The sequence below is a fragment of the Neoarius graeffei genome, chromosome 27 (assembly GCF_027579695.1).
Source record: "Neoarius graeffei isolate fNeoGra1 chromosome 27, fNeoGra1.pri, whole genome shotgun sequence".
NCBI lineage: Eukaryota > Metazoa > Chordata > Actinopteri > Siluriformes > Ariidae > Neoarius > Neoarius graeffei.
In genome coordinates, this window is record NC_083595.1 from 16,231,720 (window position 1) to 16,245,185 (window position 13,466).

Below are 13,466 nucleotides of genomic sequence, written 5' to 3' on the forward strand. Positions count from 1 at the left end.
AGTGTTTATTAGAAATTTCCATTACAGTGGCTGGCTGCTTTATGTCCTGGGGCTCCCTCATGCCTGTGTTACCTTCTGGCTCTCCCCTTTTAGTTATGCTGTCATAGTTAGTTGCCAGAGTCCCTGATTATACTCAGTGCAATATGTATACCATTCCTACTTATTCAGGTGATATTGGGCATACCTAACAACCTGTGTTTTCTCTCTCGTACCCCCAAATCTGTCCCTCTGAGTTACATGTTGGTCCTGGGATAGAGATGCTGACCTCTTCTGCTCCTCGGACCTGCCTGATCCAACCTGGTGCCCTGTGTCTGGTTGGAGTCTCATCGCATCGCTCCTGTGGAGGGCGGCCCCATGTGGACAGTTGGGGGTCGCGCCTGGAGGACGCTCTGGACTCTTGCAGTGGTGCTTTTGTGGCTGGGGACTGCAGTTGACTTGCTGACTTTGGGACTATAGTTGTCATGAACGATTTTGCACTCGGGTTTCCATCGGGGGGGGTATAGCATCAACGAAGCTGACTTTGTTAGGACTGTTAATGTTATAGCAAAAGTAAAGGGGAGTCCCATATACGATTCGTACATTGGGGGAGTGCCTGTTAGAGAGCGCACTTGTCCTGGGCCATCGGCATAGTGAGGTAGGGTGGCCAGTTCCTTTCCTCGCCGCCTTTAACTTCCCCAGTGTTTCCACCAGGTCCCTATTCACTGCTGGGTGGACAGGGAGTGAGCCCCAGATCCCCGTCGAGCCGAGGCTCAAACCAGGGACCGTTCGCTTAGCGGTCAAGCGCTCTAACCACTTGGCCACCTGCGCTCCTAATGTTATAGTCATGCTGTCTGTTGTTGCCCGGATGGGGATGAGTTCCCTTTTGAGTCTGGTTCGTCTTGAGGTTTCTTCCTCATGTCATCCGAGGGAGTTTTTCCTTGCCACCATCACCACAGGTGTGCTCATTGGGGATAGATTAGGGATAAAATTAGCTCATATTTTAAGTCGTTCAAATTCTGCAAAGCTGCTTTGCGACAATGTTTATTGTTAAAAGCGCTATACAAATAAACTTGACTTGAAAGATTCTTTCAAAGATCCTTTTAAGATGTTGGCTATTCAAGATTCCTTGGTACATCCTTATGCAACTCTTATGAATCATAATTATGTAAGTTTCAATCTATTTCCATCCTTGCCAATTCTGTTGAATTAGGATCATTTAAAAAAAAAAAAGAAAGATCCTCAAGGATCTTTAAGGATCCTAACAAAGATCTCATAGAGACCCTGGCAAGGATCCTTACAAGAACCTCATTAAATCCTTAAGGATTCCAGTTACAATCTTCAAAAAGATCCTGAAAAGGATCCTTCTAAGATCTTTGAAAGATCTTTGTTGAATCCTCGAGGATCTTGCAGGATCTATGCAAAGATCTTAGGAAGCTCTTGGCAAAGATCCTGATCAAATCCTCAAGGATCCTAGCAAAGATCTTAACAGGATCCTTGTAATATCTTTGAAAAGATCCTTGAGGATCTTAAAGGAACAGTCCACCGTACTTCCATAATGAAATATGCTCTTATCTGAATTGAGACGAGCTGCTCCGTGCCTCTCCGAGCTTTGCGCGACCTCCCAGTCAGTCAGACGCAGTCAGACGTGCTGTCACTCCTGTTAGCAATGTAGCTAGGCTCAGTATGGCCAATGGTATTTTTTGGGGCTGTAGTTAGATGCGACCAAACTCTTCCGCGTTTTTCCTGTTTACAAGGTTTATATGACCAGTGATATGAAACAAGTTCAGTTACACAAATTGAAACGTAGCGATTTTCTATGCTATGGAAAGTCCACACTATAATGACAGGCGTACTAACACCTTCTGCGCGCTTCGGCAGCGCATTATAGTGCGGACTTTCCATAGCATAGAAAATCGCTACGTTTCAATTTGTGTAACTGAACTTGTTTCATATCACTGGTCATATAAACCTATGTAAACAGGAAAAACGCGGAAGAGTTTGGTCACATCTAACTACAGCCCCAAAAAATACCATTGGCCATACTGAGCCTAGCTACATTGCTAACAGGAGTGACAGGGCGTCTGACTGCGTCTGACTGACTGGGAGGTCGCGCAAAGCTCGGAGAGGTACGGAGCAGCTCGTCTCAATTCAGATAAGAGCATATTTCATTATGGAAGTACGGTGGACTGTTCCTTTAAAGGATTCTTGCAAAGATCTTTGCGGGGATCGTTATGAAGATCTTTGTAGGATCCTTAAAAGATCTCTGTCAAACCCTTGAGGATCTTTACAATATCCTTATCTTTAAGAACCTTTGGCAGGTCTTTGACAATCCTCATGGATCCTTAAAGATCCTGTGAGGTTTTTCACCACGGAAGGGCACTTCAGCCCAACCTCAGGCCATGGCTGCCCCATGTTAACCTAACTGCATGTCTTTGGACTGTGGGGGAAACCAGAGCACCTGGAGGAAACCCACAGATACACAGGGAGAACATGCAAACTCCACACAGAAAGCCCCCCGTCGGCCACTGGGCTCGAACCCAGAACCTTCTTGCTGTGAGGCGACAGTGCTAACTATTACACCACCGTGCTACCCAACTCAGAGACCACATGAAATAAAGCTCATTGTTAACTTATTTTATCTCATAACTTATAACCATAACTTTTTGGGGTGGGTTTTTTGGGGGGATTTTAAATAACTGTACCTCCCCTGATGAAGTCATTTCAAACATAATTAAAAAAAAAAAAGCTTATAAAAGTGAGGAAAATGCAATAAGCACCATTTCTTTTCAAGCAGCAGATCTAGGAAAATTACAAATTTATAAGTTATCAAATCTAAATTAAATAATTGCTGAAAGGTTTATAATTAGTGTTTTGATACAGCATTTATACACCTTTATGATATTAGATCAACAAATTACTTTTTTAAAAATGTTTTATACTTAGACAGTATAATGTTTTGAAATGTATTAGCAAAGTAAACTTTTACCATTTTTTGCAACAATATATCAACAGGGGCAGCATGGTGGTGTAGTGGTTAGCGCGGTCACCTCACAGCAAGAAGGTCCGGGTTCGAGCCCCGTGGCCGGCAAGGGCCTTTCTGTGCAGAGTTTGCATGTTCTCCCCGTGTCCGCGTGGGTTTCCTCTGGGTGCTACGGTTTCTCCCACAGTCCAAAGACATGCAGGTTAGGTTAACTGGTGACTCTAAATTGACCGTAGGTGTGAATGGTTGTCTGTGTCTATTACCCCTTTTCCACCAAATCAGTTCCAGGGCTGGTTAGGGGCCAGTGCTGGTGCTGGTTCACAACTCGTTCAACTTGCGAGCCAGCTGAGAACCAGTTTGCTTTTCCATAGCTCGCGGTGCTAAAGGAAGCCACGTCATTACATCGCTGTATACGTCAGTTACGTCGCTGTATACATCATTATGTCGCTGTATACGTCAGTTACGTCGCTACGTTTGCATAAACCTTGGCGCGAATATCGAAGCAAAAACAACGCGGAAGAAGCAGCAGCAGCAACAACAATAATAATAATAATGGATGACTTCGCGCTTGTACAGCTGCTGCTTCTCGTCACTTAAAAATGGCGATCTTTCGCGGTCTTGTTATTGTTGTTGGTCTTAACAACTCCGCCCCCCCGCTGATGTAAGCGGTTCTTTCCTCTGGCCCAGCAGAGAGTTGGTGCTAGCCTGGAACCATTTTTTCTGGCCCCAGAGCCAGTTCTTTGTCAGTGGAAACAGAAAACCCGGTTCCAAACTAAGCACTGGCCCCAAACCAGCCCTGGAACTGCTTTGGTGGAAAAGGGGCATATGTGTCAGCCCTGTGATGACCTGGCGACTTGTCCAGGGTGTACCCTGCCTCTCGCCCATAAGTCAGCTGGGATAGGCTCCAGCTTGCCTGCGACCCTGTAGAACAGGATAAAGCGGCTAGAGATAATGAGATGAGATACCATAAACATGTTTGCAAATAATTATCTATCACGTGTATTTCATTAAAATATCAATTTTAACAAGACTTGTATTGTATTTCATAATAATAACTAAGTAGTGCACTATTAATACAATATCAACTGAACTTTTTAAAGTAGTACATTTACCGCTACTATCAAGTCTGTAGCATAGTTTATTCTAAAAAGAAATTTGTTACCATACATGTACAATATAGGCAAAGTTCAGAATTTTAAGCACATTTTATTTATATAATTTATCTATATCAGTGAAATAAGTGCAAGCAAATTTTTACCTTTACATATTTTACTTTTAAAAATGAGAGGGGGCGTGGCTTGTTGTCCCACGCAACTCATAGAAGCTACTTTCATCTGCATGAAATAAATGCCGGCTCTTTTCACAGCAGCCGGACGGACGGACGGACGGATGGATGGATGGAATGTTATATTATGTGTTTTCATGATTTTTTCCCCCTCAATCCTCTTCTTACCTAAATATTATTCTCACGTCACTACCAATTCTAACATAAGAGACTAATAACTTTGGGATTTTGCTCTTGCTATCTGGCTATTCTCAAAATGTAATAATTGTCTTTTTTTTTTTTTAAAGTTAACGTGTAGCAAATTTAAAGTAAACCTACCAGGTATCTCGTCTTCTGTATCTCCAGCCATTTCTACACTAATCAGCTTATCTTCTTCTTCTTTAAGGTTTTATGGCGGTTGGCAACCAACTTAAAGGAGCATTACCGCCACCAACTGGGCTGGAGTGTGGACCAGGTAGATATTGGATTAAAAAAAAAAAACTTATATCCTCTGGGGTAGCCCAGTTTCTTTGAAAAATCTGAGAACAAAATGATATATATGGCTAGATGCCTTACCCAAGATGCCAGGTAGATTAAAACTGCTGTGTTTCACTGTACTTAATGACTGACAAAGGTTTCTTCTTTCTTCCTCATACTGTTTGCAGTGAAATAAAACATGCTCTACTGTTTCCAGCTGGCTACAGTAATCACAGTTTCCTGTGTGATGTTTACCTATTATTTTTAGTGTACCGTTAAGCCCTGTGTGACCAAGTCTTAGACGGGTTATCATGCTCTCATCTTTCCTACTTCTACCTTCCATTCTTCCTTTGTCCACCTGTTTTTGGATGTTGTACAGATGTCTGCCCTTTTCATTGTCATCCCAGTATTCCTGCCAGATTGATTTGGCATGATTCTTTATAAGGACCTTAGCCTCCGCCTTACTCACAGGGATTAGTAAATCTACCTCTTTATGCTTGAGTGTTTGTTTGGCTAACTTGTCCACCTGCTCATTACCCTCAACACCAGCATGTGCCAGTACCCAAAGAAAATTAGTTACTATTCCTACTGCTTCTAGATGGAATAATGTACTGTATATTTCATTGATGAAGTCGCCCCTGAATGATCTACCTGACCGTATGCTTTGTAGAGCCGAATAATTACTAATCAGCTTATGACACTGGAGCCCAAATTAAAATACAATTCCGGTTCACGACAGCGTAAAAACGTCACTTCCTGTTTTTTTTTTACTTGTGTCTCTATAAACTACCACTTGCGTATTATTATTGTTATTATTGTTGTTGTTATTATTATTATTATTATTATTATTATTGTTTTTCGTGTATTGTTCACCTCTTGCCTTTTATAGTTTTTAAACATCCACTTCCGGTGTCGTTGTGGTAAACGCGCTAGTGTTCCGTCCTCGTCTCAAAAAGAACCTTTCATGATGAAATTTAATTTTGGATAACAGCATTATGGAAGCGTTTTTCACGTCCTTCAACATTTGGTCTCGTTTTGTCAAGATGACAGGCACTTGAACATTTCCTAACGGCGATTGGCTGCCTTATAAGCTTTCTGATTTTTTTTTAAACAGTTTTTCTGCCATAACAATAATGGAAGGAGTGCTGTACAAGTGGACTAATTATATGACAGGTAACTTAATTACACAGCAGGAAGAGGTACTGGGTTGCATTCGGTATCACTGCGAGTCTCTGATTTGAAAATATTTAGAAAGAGCTGAGAAAAAAATACACAGAACATCTGGAATATAATAACCTGCTCTTATGATCCAAACAATAAATGTCATTTAAGTGTCACTTTCTTCAAATGTCTGTCTGTGAGTGAGTGAATGATTCGCCTGTCAGTGGTTATACAGGTTTCTAAGGGCGCTCTTACTAATTAGTCCAGTTTCTGAGTCCGAATAATCTGATACTTTTGGTTCGTTTACTGTTTGTTTTCTCATTGCATGTAATTACATGAACCAGAAATGGACATTATTATTATTGTTATTATTATTATGTCTGAGGGTGTGTAGGGCTCAGAACACAGTCAGAAAACTCGACGGAAAAAGTAAACAAACGTTTATCAAATGCGTGTAGAAATCACCAAAATGACCTGACCACAGAGCCGGAGCTCAATGAATTACTAAATAATCATATAAACTAGTTTACAACATTCTGTGGGTCGCATCGACTGTTTTTTGTTTTTTTTTTTTGGTCCAAGTCTCCAGAATACTTCTGTGGCACTGAATTAGTTTAGCAGCTCACATCTGCAGGAAACTCCTGTTCACGCCATGTTTGGTTCACTTCCTGTTCATTTGATTCAGAGTCGAATCATTTCCGAGCAGCACGAGACTGTGCTCAGCTTGTCAAAGCATAGATGAAAATGCACCAGTACATTACACAAATTAACTGCAGTGTATATATCTCCTTTTTAATTCTGTGTTGTAGGATGGCAGCCACGCTGGTTTGTTTTGAACAATGGAATCATTTCCTATTACGACTCACAAGATAATGTGTGCAAAGGCAGTAAGGGCAGCATAAAGATGTCAGTGTGTGAAATTAAAGGTACAACACATTAAACAATTATGACAAATACATATTTATAATTATACTTTGTTGTGTTATATGAACAAACCATTTATGTTCATCTTAAAAAGTATAGCTTGTTAAGCATGAGCTGGTTTAATCTGGTTGTTTGTTTTACTCCTTCATTCCTGTAAACCAGTTCACCCGACTGATAATACCAGACTGGAGCTGATCATACCAGGAGAGCAGCATTTCTACGTGAAAGCCGTAAATGCAGCCGAAAGACAGAAATGGCTGGTGGCGCTAGGAAGTTCGAAGGCTGGGCTTACTGATACAAGAACCAAAAAAGAGAGAGGTCTGAGATTCTTACCTTCCTAAGCCACTTTTACAGCTGTCTTATAACTCCGTACTATGCTTTACCTCACCTCATTCTGTGGTATTGTTACATATAAAATTAAATCAGCAGGGATTGTCAAAGCAAGATGTTTGTACGGTACTCATCTCTTGCAGAATTAACAGAGACCACTGAGTCTTTGAAAACCAAGATGTCAGAACTGCGTCTGTACTGTGACTTACTAATGCAGCAGGTTCACACCATCCAAGAGTCGGTGGAGCAGGAGGGAGACCTTGCTGAGGTCAGTCACTGCACATTATACTGTTGCATTTCACTTAAACTAAGACCAGAATACTATTCCTTATTTTACTATTAATTTGTTAAATCATTAATTATATTTCCACATTACTACATATTTTCATTATAATATTATAATATAAGGGGCGGCACGGTGGTGTAGTGGTTAGCGCTGTCGCCTCACAGCAAGAAGGTCCTGGGTTCGAGCCCCGGGGCCGGCGAGGGCCTTTCTGTGTGGAGTTTGCATGTTCTCCCCGTGTCCGCGTGGGTTTCCTCCGGGTGCTCCGGTTTCCCCCACAGTCCAAAGACATGTAGGTTAGGTTAACTGGTGACTCTAAATTGACCGTAGGTGTGAATGTGAGTGTGAATGGTTGTCTGTGTCTATGTGTCAGCCCTGTGATGACCTGGCGACTTGTCCAGGGTGTACCCCGCCTTTCGCCCGTAGTCAGCTGGGATAGGCTCCAGCTTGCCTGCGACCCTGTAGAAGGATAAAGCGGCTAGAGATAATGAGATGAGATGAGATTATAATATAAAATTCACTATATAATAATAGAAGTAGAAGTGTGACTATTTCTATTTGTCATACTGCTGTTTATATGAAATCCTGCAGAGTTAATTTACTTTGTAAATGCTATTTTTGTAAGTGATTCGGATGTTTTCCCAGACAAAGAATGAGGCATCATCTTTGCTGAGTGCCACATGCAATACCTTCATTCAGACACTGGAGGAATGTATGAAGATCGCTAATTTGAAGTTCCAGACAGACATGCTGCAGTCGAGTCCTTCAGACCCACTAATGTCACCTGTCTCCCCGTCTCCCATCCAAATGGCCAGAGTGAGGACCGAATTTTACCTGCTATAAACATATTAACTACAACAAAACTGAATATGTTCTTCGATGTGTCATTGTATACTGTGTAATGTACAAAAATGTTTTTCTTCAAATTGACTATGAAAACAACCAATATTTTTAATACAATTATACCATGATGAGAATAATAATGTAATAATTCCTGTTTTCCTCCTCTTCTTTACTGAGAAGATGAAACGCTCCATCAGCCATCCAGGCACATATAGCTATGACAGGTAACAATATACTGACACATACACAATGTGAGTTTTTGTGTGTCTCAGTGTGGCCACATCCCTGTACACTCAACATCTTGTACTTTTTCTCAAGGTCCAGTGTGCTGATAGATCACAGGTCATCGCAGAGACGCATACGGACATGCTCAGATACAGAGGCTGTCAGTGACAGAGATGCAGAGGAGAGTAAGTCACCGTGCATGAACACACACACACACCACAAAAAAAAAAACACAGAGACTGCTAAATGCATGTCACTGAAAAATACATATCCACTTGCAAGCACTATTTTGGTAATGCTATATATAATAACCTCAGCATATAATGTGTTCACAGGCCATTTGTTAGATGATACAGACTGGTTTGTTACAGATCATTTTACCATTGGTAATCCCAAAACAAACAGTCAGTGTTGTTTTTAATTATTCATATGCACAATTGATTTTATGTACAAAATTATTTTAAAAACCTTCACTGCTGTATTAATAATTATCCTGAAGGGCATTTACAGTACTAGTATTTTGAGGATTATACAATAGCATTTTGTTCCACTTACAATATACCACAGTAATTTTGCCAGCAATTCCAATTTTATTTTTATTTATTTAAGAACAAGACACTATGATTTTTTTAATCCATTTATAAGTACATTTATTGTTGTGGAACATCCAAGAAGTAAGAGTTTATATTATCACTTATAACAACTATCAACAGTCATTTATATAAGACAAAAAAATTGTTAATAAAAATCCATGAAGTTCAAGACAGTCACATGGTGGAAAAACTACTGACACTGGAGACTCCTGCTATATATGATAAACATCTTGAAGAAAACTTCACTCTGTCAACAATGATTTAACACAGAAAAATCTATCAAAACAAGTTTTTATCCATTTTTCTGTCTTGCATTATGTGGAGCATCTACCATACGAGTCCCTGTGAATGAATTGTTACTAGGCATGTAATGATTCACTTGAGTCATGATGTGATTCACAAAATTGGGTTCATGATTCAATCTTCCCACAATATTTAAAAAAAAGAGAAAGAACATTGTATTACCAAAAAAAGCAACATTTATTTTCCTGTTCTTTACTAACTTAAATATTTATTTTGTTAAATAATAAAAAAAACACATTTATTTATTTTTTATAACCAACAATGAGTATTTACTCACATTCAGGGCTCAACATTAACTTTTTAATCCACTTGTCCAGTTGGACAAGCAGCAAGATTTTTTGCTTGTCCTGACCATAACCTTTTTATTACGATGTATTTACTAGTTCACTGAAAAGAAGGTGGTTAACAAAGTTGATCAAAAAGCAGGTGTAGTTATGATAATCATTAAGCTTTAATGATTTATAATTTTTCAATAAAACTCAAACTTTAACTGCAACAGTAAACAAAAACAATCCAATGTCCCATTATGGTGCATGTGTTGTTATAACCCATTACCTAATATGCAATTTTAGGAGTTAGACTCACCCAAATTCAAAGCTTCTGGAGGAAATAAAGTTAATCTTAATTAAAATCTTAATTAGCAAAACTTGAAGTATAAATTAATTTGAAGAAATGAAACAAAGAAAACAAGTTGGACATGATATAAGGGTGACAGAATCACACTGTGAATGAAAACAAACCTTAAGTGAGTTCGGCACTGTTGTAGAATTCCCGCAAAATGTTTTACGACATTTATGATTGTTAATGTGTTCCATACAAAAGAAAAATACAATGAATGTCCGAATGAAATGAAAATTCACTGCAGATATTTATTGTATTGAGGTATTTGATCGTCATTTCTCAGATTTAGATTAATTCAAAGTCTAATAATCTATAATTAGATATTACAAAGTGGTTATTTTTACACACACACCTGCTGTACTTGGCTTCCCCAGAATTTCGTAAACAGTAACACGGCCAAATCACTAAGCAGATTGAACTAGTTTTGTTGGAACTTTATTGATGTAAATCTTGAATATTTACTATAAAAATGCTGATTTTCAACAAACATTCAACTTGTCCCGTTGGACAGGCAAATGCAGATTTGACTTGTCCAGAGCGAACATTTGGTCGTCCCGGACAGTCAGACTACCGTTAATGTCGAGCCCTGACATTTGTAAAAGTTGGAGTAAAATATAATAGCCTATTAACTAAAATATTCCTTTTATTAAAAATGAAAAGTTAATAACAAATAAGCCTTTTCTTAATAAATGTCTGAAAGTTTGTACTGCGTCAATTTGCTTCTCTTTTGTTTATCTTTCAGCAGTCAAAGAGAGCTCTGATTTTTTTTTTTTTTTATTAAATCTATTTGTACAATCACACAACAGCACTTTACCATTTTGGATCATTTTAGATTTTTTTGAGAGTTTTTGCTGCAATAGAGCTGTGTTACTTCTGCCTAAGGTGAAGTCCTGCTATTGTATGTTATTGTGCCTTCTACTGTCTAAACAACACAGTTACTGCTAGGAAAAACTAAGAGATTACACAGCCTGATAATAGTCATGATTCATTTTTTTTATTGCATTGATTCAAATAATCATAAATTGTTATAACGATTTATCGTCACACGATTATATTGTCAGATTCTTAGATTTAATAATCCAGCAAGTGCTGTTTATGCCTAATACATAGTATCAAGGAACCTGTACTGTACATGTTCATGTATATAATTAATACATTTTGGTTCATGGGTTAATTGTTTTCATTTTAATGTGATTTTTTAAAAAAAAGTCAGTGAATGGTAGTAAGGTCATTATTAAAACTCATATTTATTCTTCTATTTGTATGAGTTATTAATAACTTACTCAGTGTTAGATGGTTTGTAAACAAAGTATAAAACACAATTGCTTGAATTGAATGTTATTTTGAAGTATTTTTATAAAGCAGGTTTTATTGTCATGGTTCATGTCAAGATCAGCACAGGTGCTTTTGGTGTTAAGTCTGTCCAACTTTCCATTATTTCTGTTTCTCACCCAAAAGGTCCCATGCTGTTGCCCAAAGCCAGTGTAAACGGTGACACTGCACCAGTAATTCCTGAAGAGATCGGCACGGGGACGTGTTTAATCATGGAAACAGACACTCCAGAGTCAGACTTGTCACTTTGAGTTCAGCTTTTTCGGAGTACACGAGCAGGAGGAAATATGCTGATGTGCAGCTACTGTTTGCAGCACCGCGTTACTGGTGTTTAGGAAGTATTATTTCCCTCAGTGGAGAATTTTGTTGCACTTTAATAAGAAAATGGCAGAAAGCAAAGTTTGAATATTTGTATTTTTTTTCCCCTTTTAACTTGCTTTGTTTTCTGGATAAATATTGTTCGATTTGTGATATGCAAGCCTGTCGGTGAAGAGTATAGAAATCCACTTTGGATTCCGTAAGTGACGTGTAGCCTTTTGTGAAGAGATCTCTGAGTAAGGTTTTAGTTGCAGTGCCAAATGAGTGGCAATACTGTGCGTATACTGACAGGTAATTACTACGAAGGTTCCTTCTTTTTTTTTTTTTCCCTCAAAACTTCTGTATAATTTGCTGAGTGAAAAGTCAACACTGATGCACGAAAACCTCTAAAACGTTACAAATGTATGTATGTCACCTTGAAGGCTGTTTTATGGTAAGAGTTTAATCTTTGGTCCTTGCTGGGATTCATCGATTACATTTTGTACTTTTGTACATAGATGTACAAAATACAGGCTTTTGTATTGGTTATGTAGAGAGTATGGAAAAAAATGAAGAAATACTGTAATTCTTTTGATTTGCTACAAAAAAATCTAAACATATAAAACCACACTTGTAATTTGAATGAAAAACAAAATGTCTCTCACCGCACTTCAGTCCGTATCACAAATCTTGTTTTAAGAAAATGTATTTAACTGAGCAAATTATGCTGACATTTTGAAAAATCAATGGAATTTCTCATTACTTTAATGCTTCACTTTTGTTGTGCACTTGGCATGCTCCAGTGTTTACGAAGTTATTATGCAAGTATACACTTTTTTATTTATTAAGTTGCCAGATGTTACCAGTCATTTCCCACTTATATAAATCATTTTGCCTTAAAATCAATTCTTCGCATGGAGGAATTTGATGTGTTGATATGTTTAATGGAAGAAAAAAATGCATTAAATGTACACAGGATGATTTTTTTTAACTTGTACCTGGCATTTCAGCTGAACATTCTACCTGATAATGAAATGGAGAGAGTGAATTGCACATTGTTTACACATTATTTACTCAACAAATCCAATCCCCCAAAGAAGACAGGAAAACTGTATTTGAAATGATGATATGACAATACAGAAGAGGGTTTGGTTTTATTTAGGAGTTCTGATTCATAACTGTAAGAATTAACATCACAGAATAAATATATTTTCAAGTGAATCAGCAACTTTTACATAATAAGCAACATAATTCTCAGCTAAAATAGTAACAGAAAGATACAACCTGATGTATGCTTCCTTCCTTCAAAATTTATGTTTTCTTTTATGATTTTGTAATCTTTAGGAAGACACTTTTACAGCAGCTTAAAGAGAATAAAGTAGTTTTGGAGTATAATGTACTTTTTTGGGATTTGCCTTTACCACTTTTTTCTATTCACATCTGGTTTTACATTATTATATTCACTGTTAAACATGTAAAGATGAGTGAAAAAAGAAGGAAAAGGGATTTAGGAATAAAACAGGAGCAGGAAATAATCAATAATGTTAAGTTACTGTTACGAAGTTTATTTGGCAATAACAACTGTAGTGTTTTATTCCTCTTATTCCTATTATCACAGGAATTTGCCTGCACTTTTTCATTAATAGTATCTTACTTTTATCCATTTATAGATACAGTGAATGTTGTTAAAACTGTTATTAGCTACGTTGTGACAGCTATACAGTGTCTTGCAAAAGTATTCATCCCCCTTGGTGTTTGTCCTGTTTTGTCACATTGCAAGCTGGAATTAAAATGGATTTTTTTTTTTTTTTTGGGGGGGAGGGGGTTTAGCACCATTTGATTGTCACAACGTGC

The 13,466-nt window shown here is 38.1% G+C and overlaps 2 protein-coding genes across 2 annotated transcripts in view; one reads left to right on the top strand and one right to left on the bottom strand.

Annotated features, from left to right (window-relative positions):
• The window catches only part of LOC132874991 (X-linked retinitis pigmentosa GTPase regulator-like), a 105,141-nt gene extending 99,786 nt beyond the window's left edge, over nt 1-5,355 (bottom strand). The window contains exons 1-2 of the mRNA XM_060911541.1: nt 4,800-5,355; nt 4,563-4,682 (exon numbers count right to left, since the gene is read on the bottom strand). Coding sequence (XP_060767524.1) covers nt 4,563-4,593 — 31 coding nt within the window. The 5' untranslated portion in view covers nt 4,594-4,682; nt 4,800-5,355. The remainder of the gene's footprint in view (nt 1-4,562; nt 4,683-4,799) is intronic.
• Nucleotides 5,356-5,513: 158 nt separating this feature from the next.
• On the top strand, nt 5,514-13,007 carry plekha3 (pleckstrin homology domain containing, family A (phosphoinositide binding specific) member 3). Its single transcript, XM_060911823.1, has 8 exons — nt 5,514-5,873; nt 6,671-6,787; nt 6,948-7,103; nt 7,259-7,383; nt 8,044-8,214; nt 8,422-8,465; nt 8,560-8,651; nt 11,442-13,007. The coding sequence occupies exons 1-8, from the start codon at nt 5,834-5,836 to the stop codon at nt 11,564-11,566; spliced, it is 870 nt and encodes a 289-aa protein (XP_060767806.1). The 5' UTR covers nt 5,514-5,833; the 3' UTR covers nt 11,567-13,007.
• The last annotated feature ends 459 nt before the right edge of the window (nt 13,008-13,466 follow it).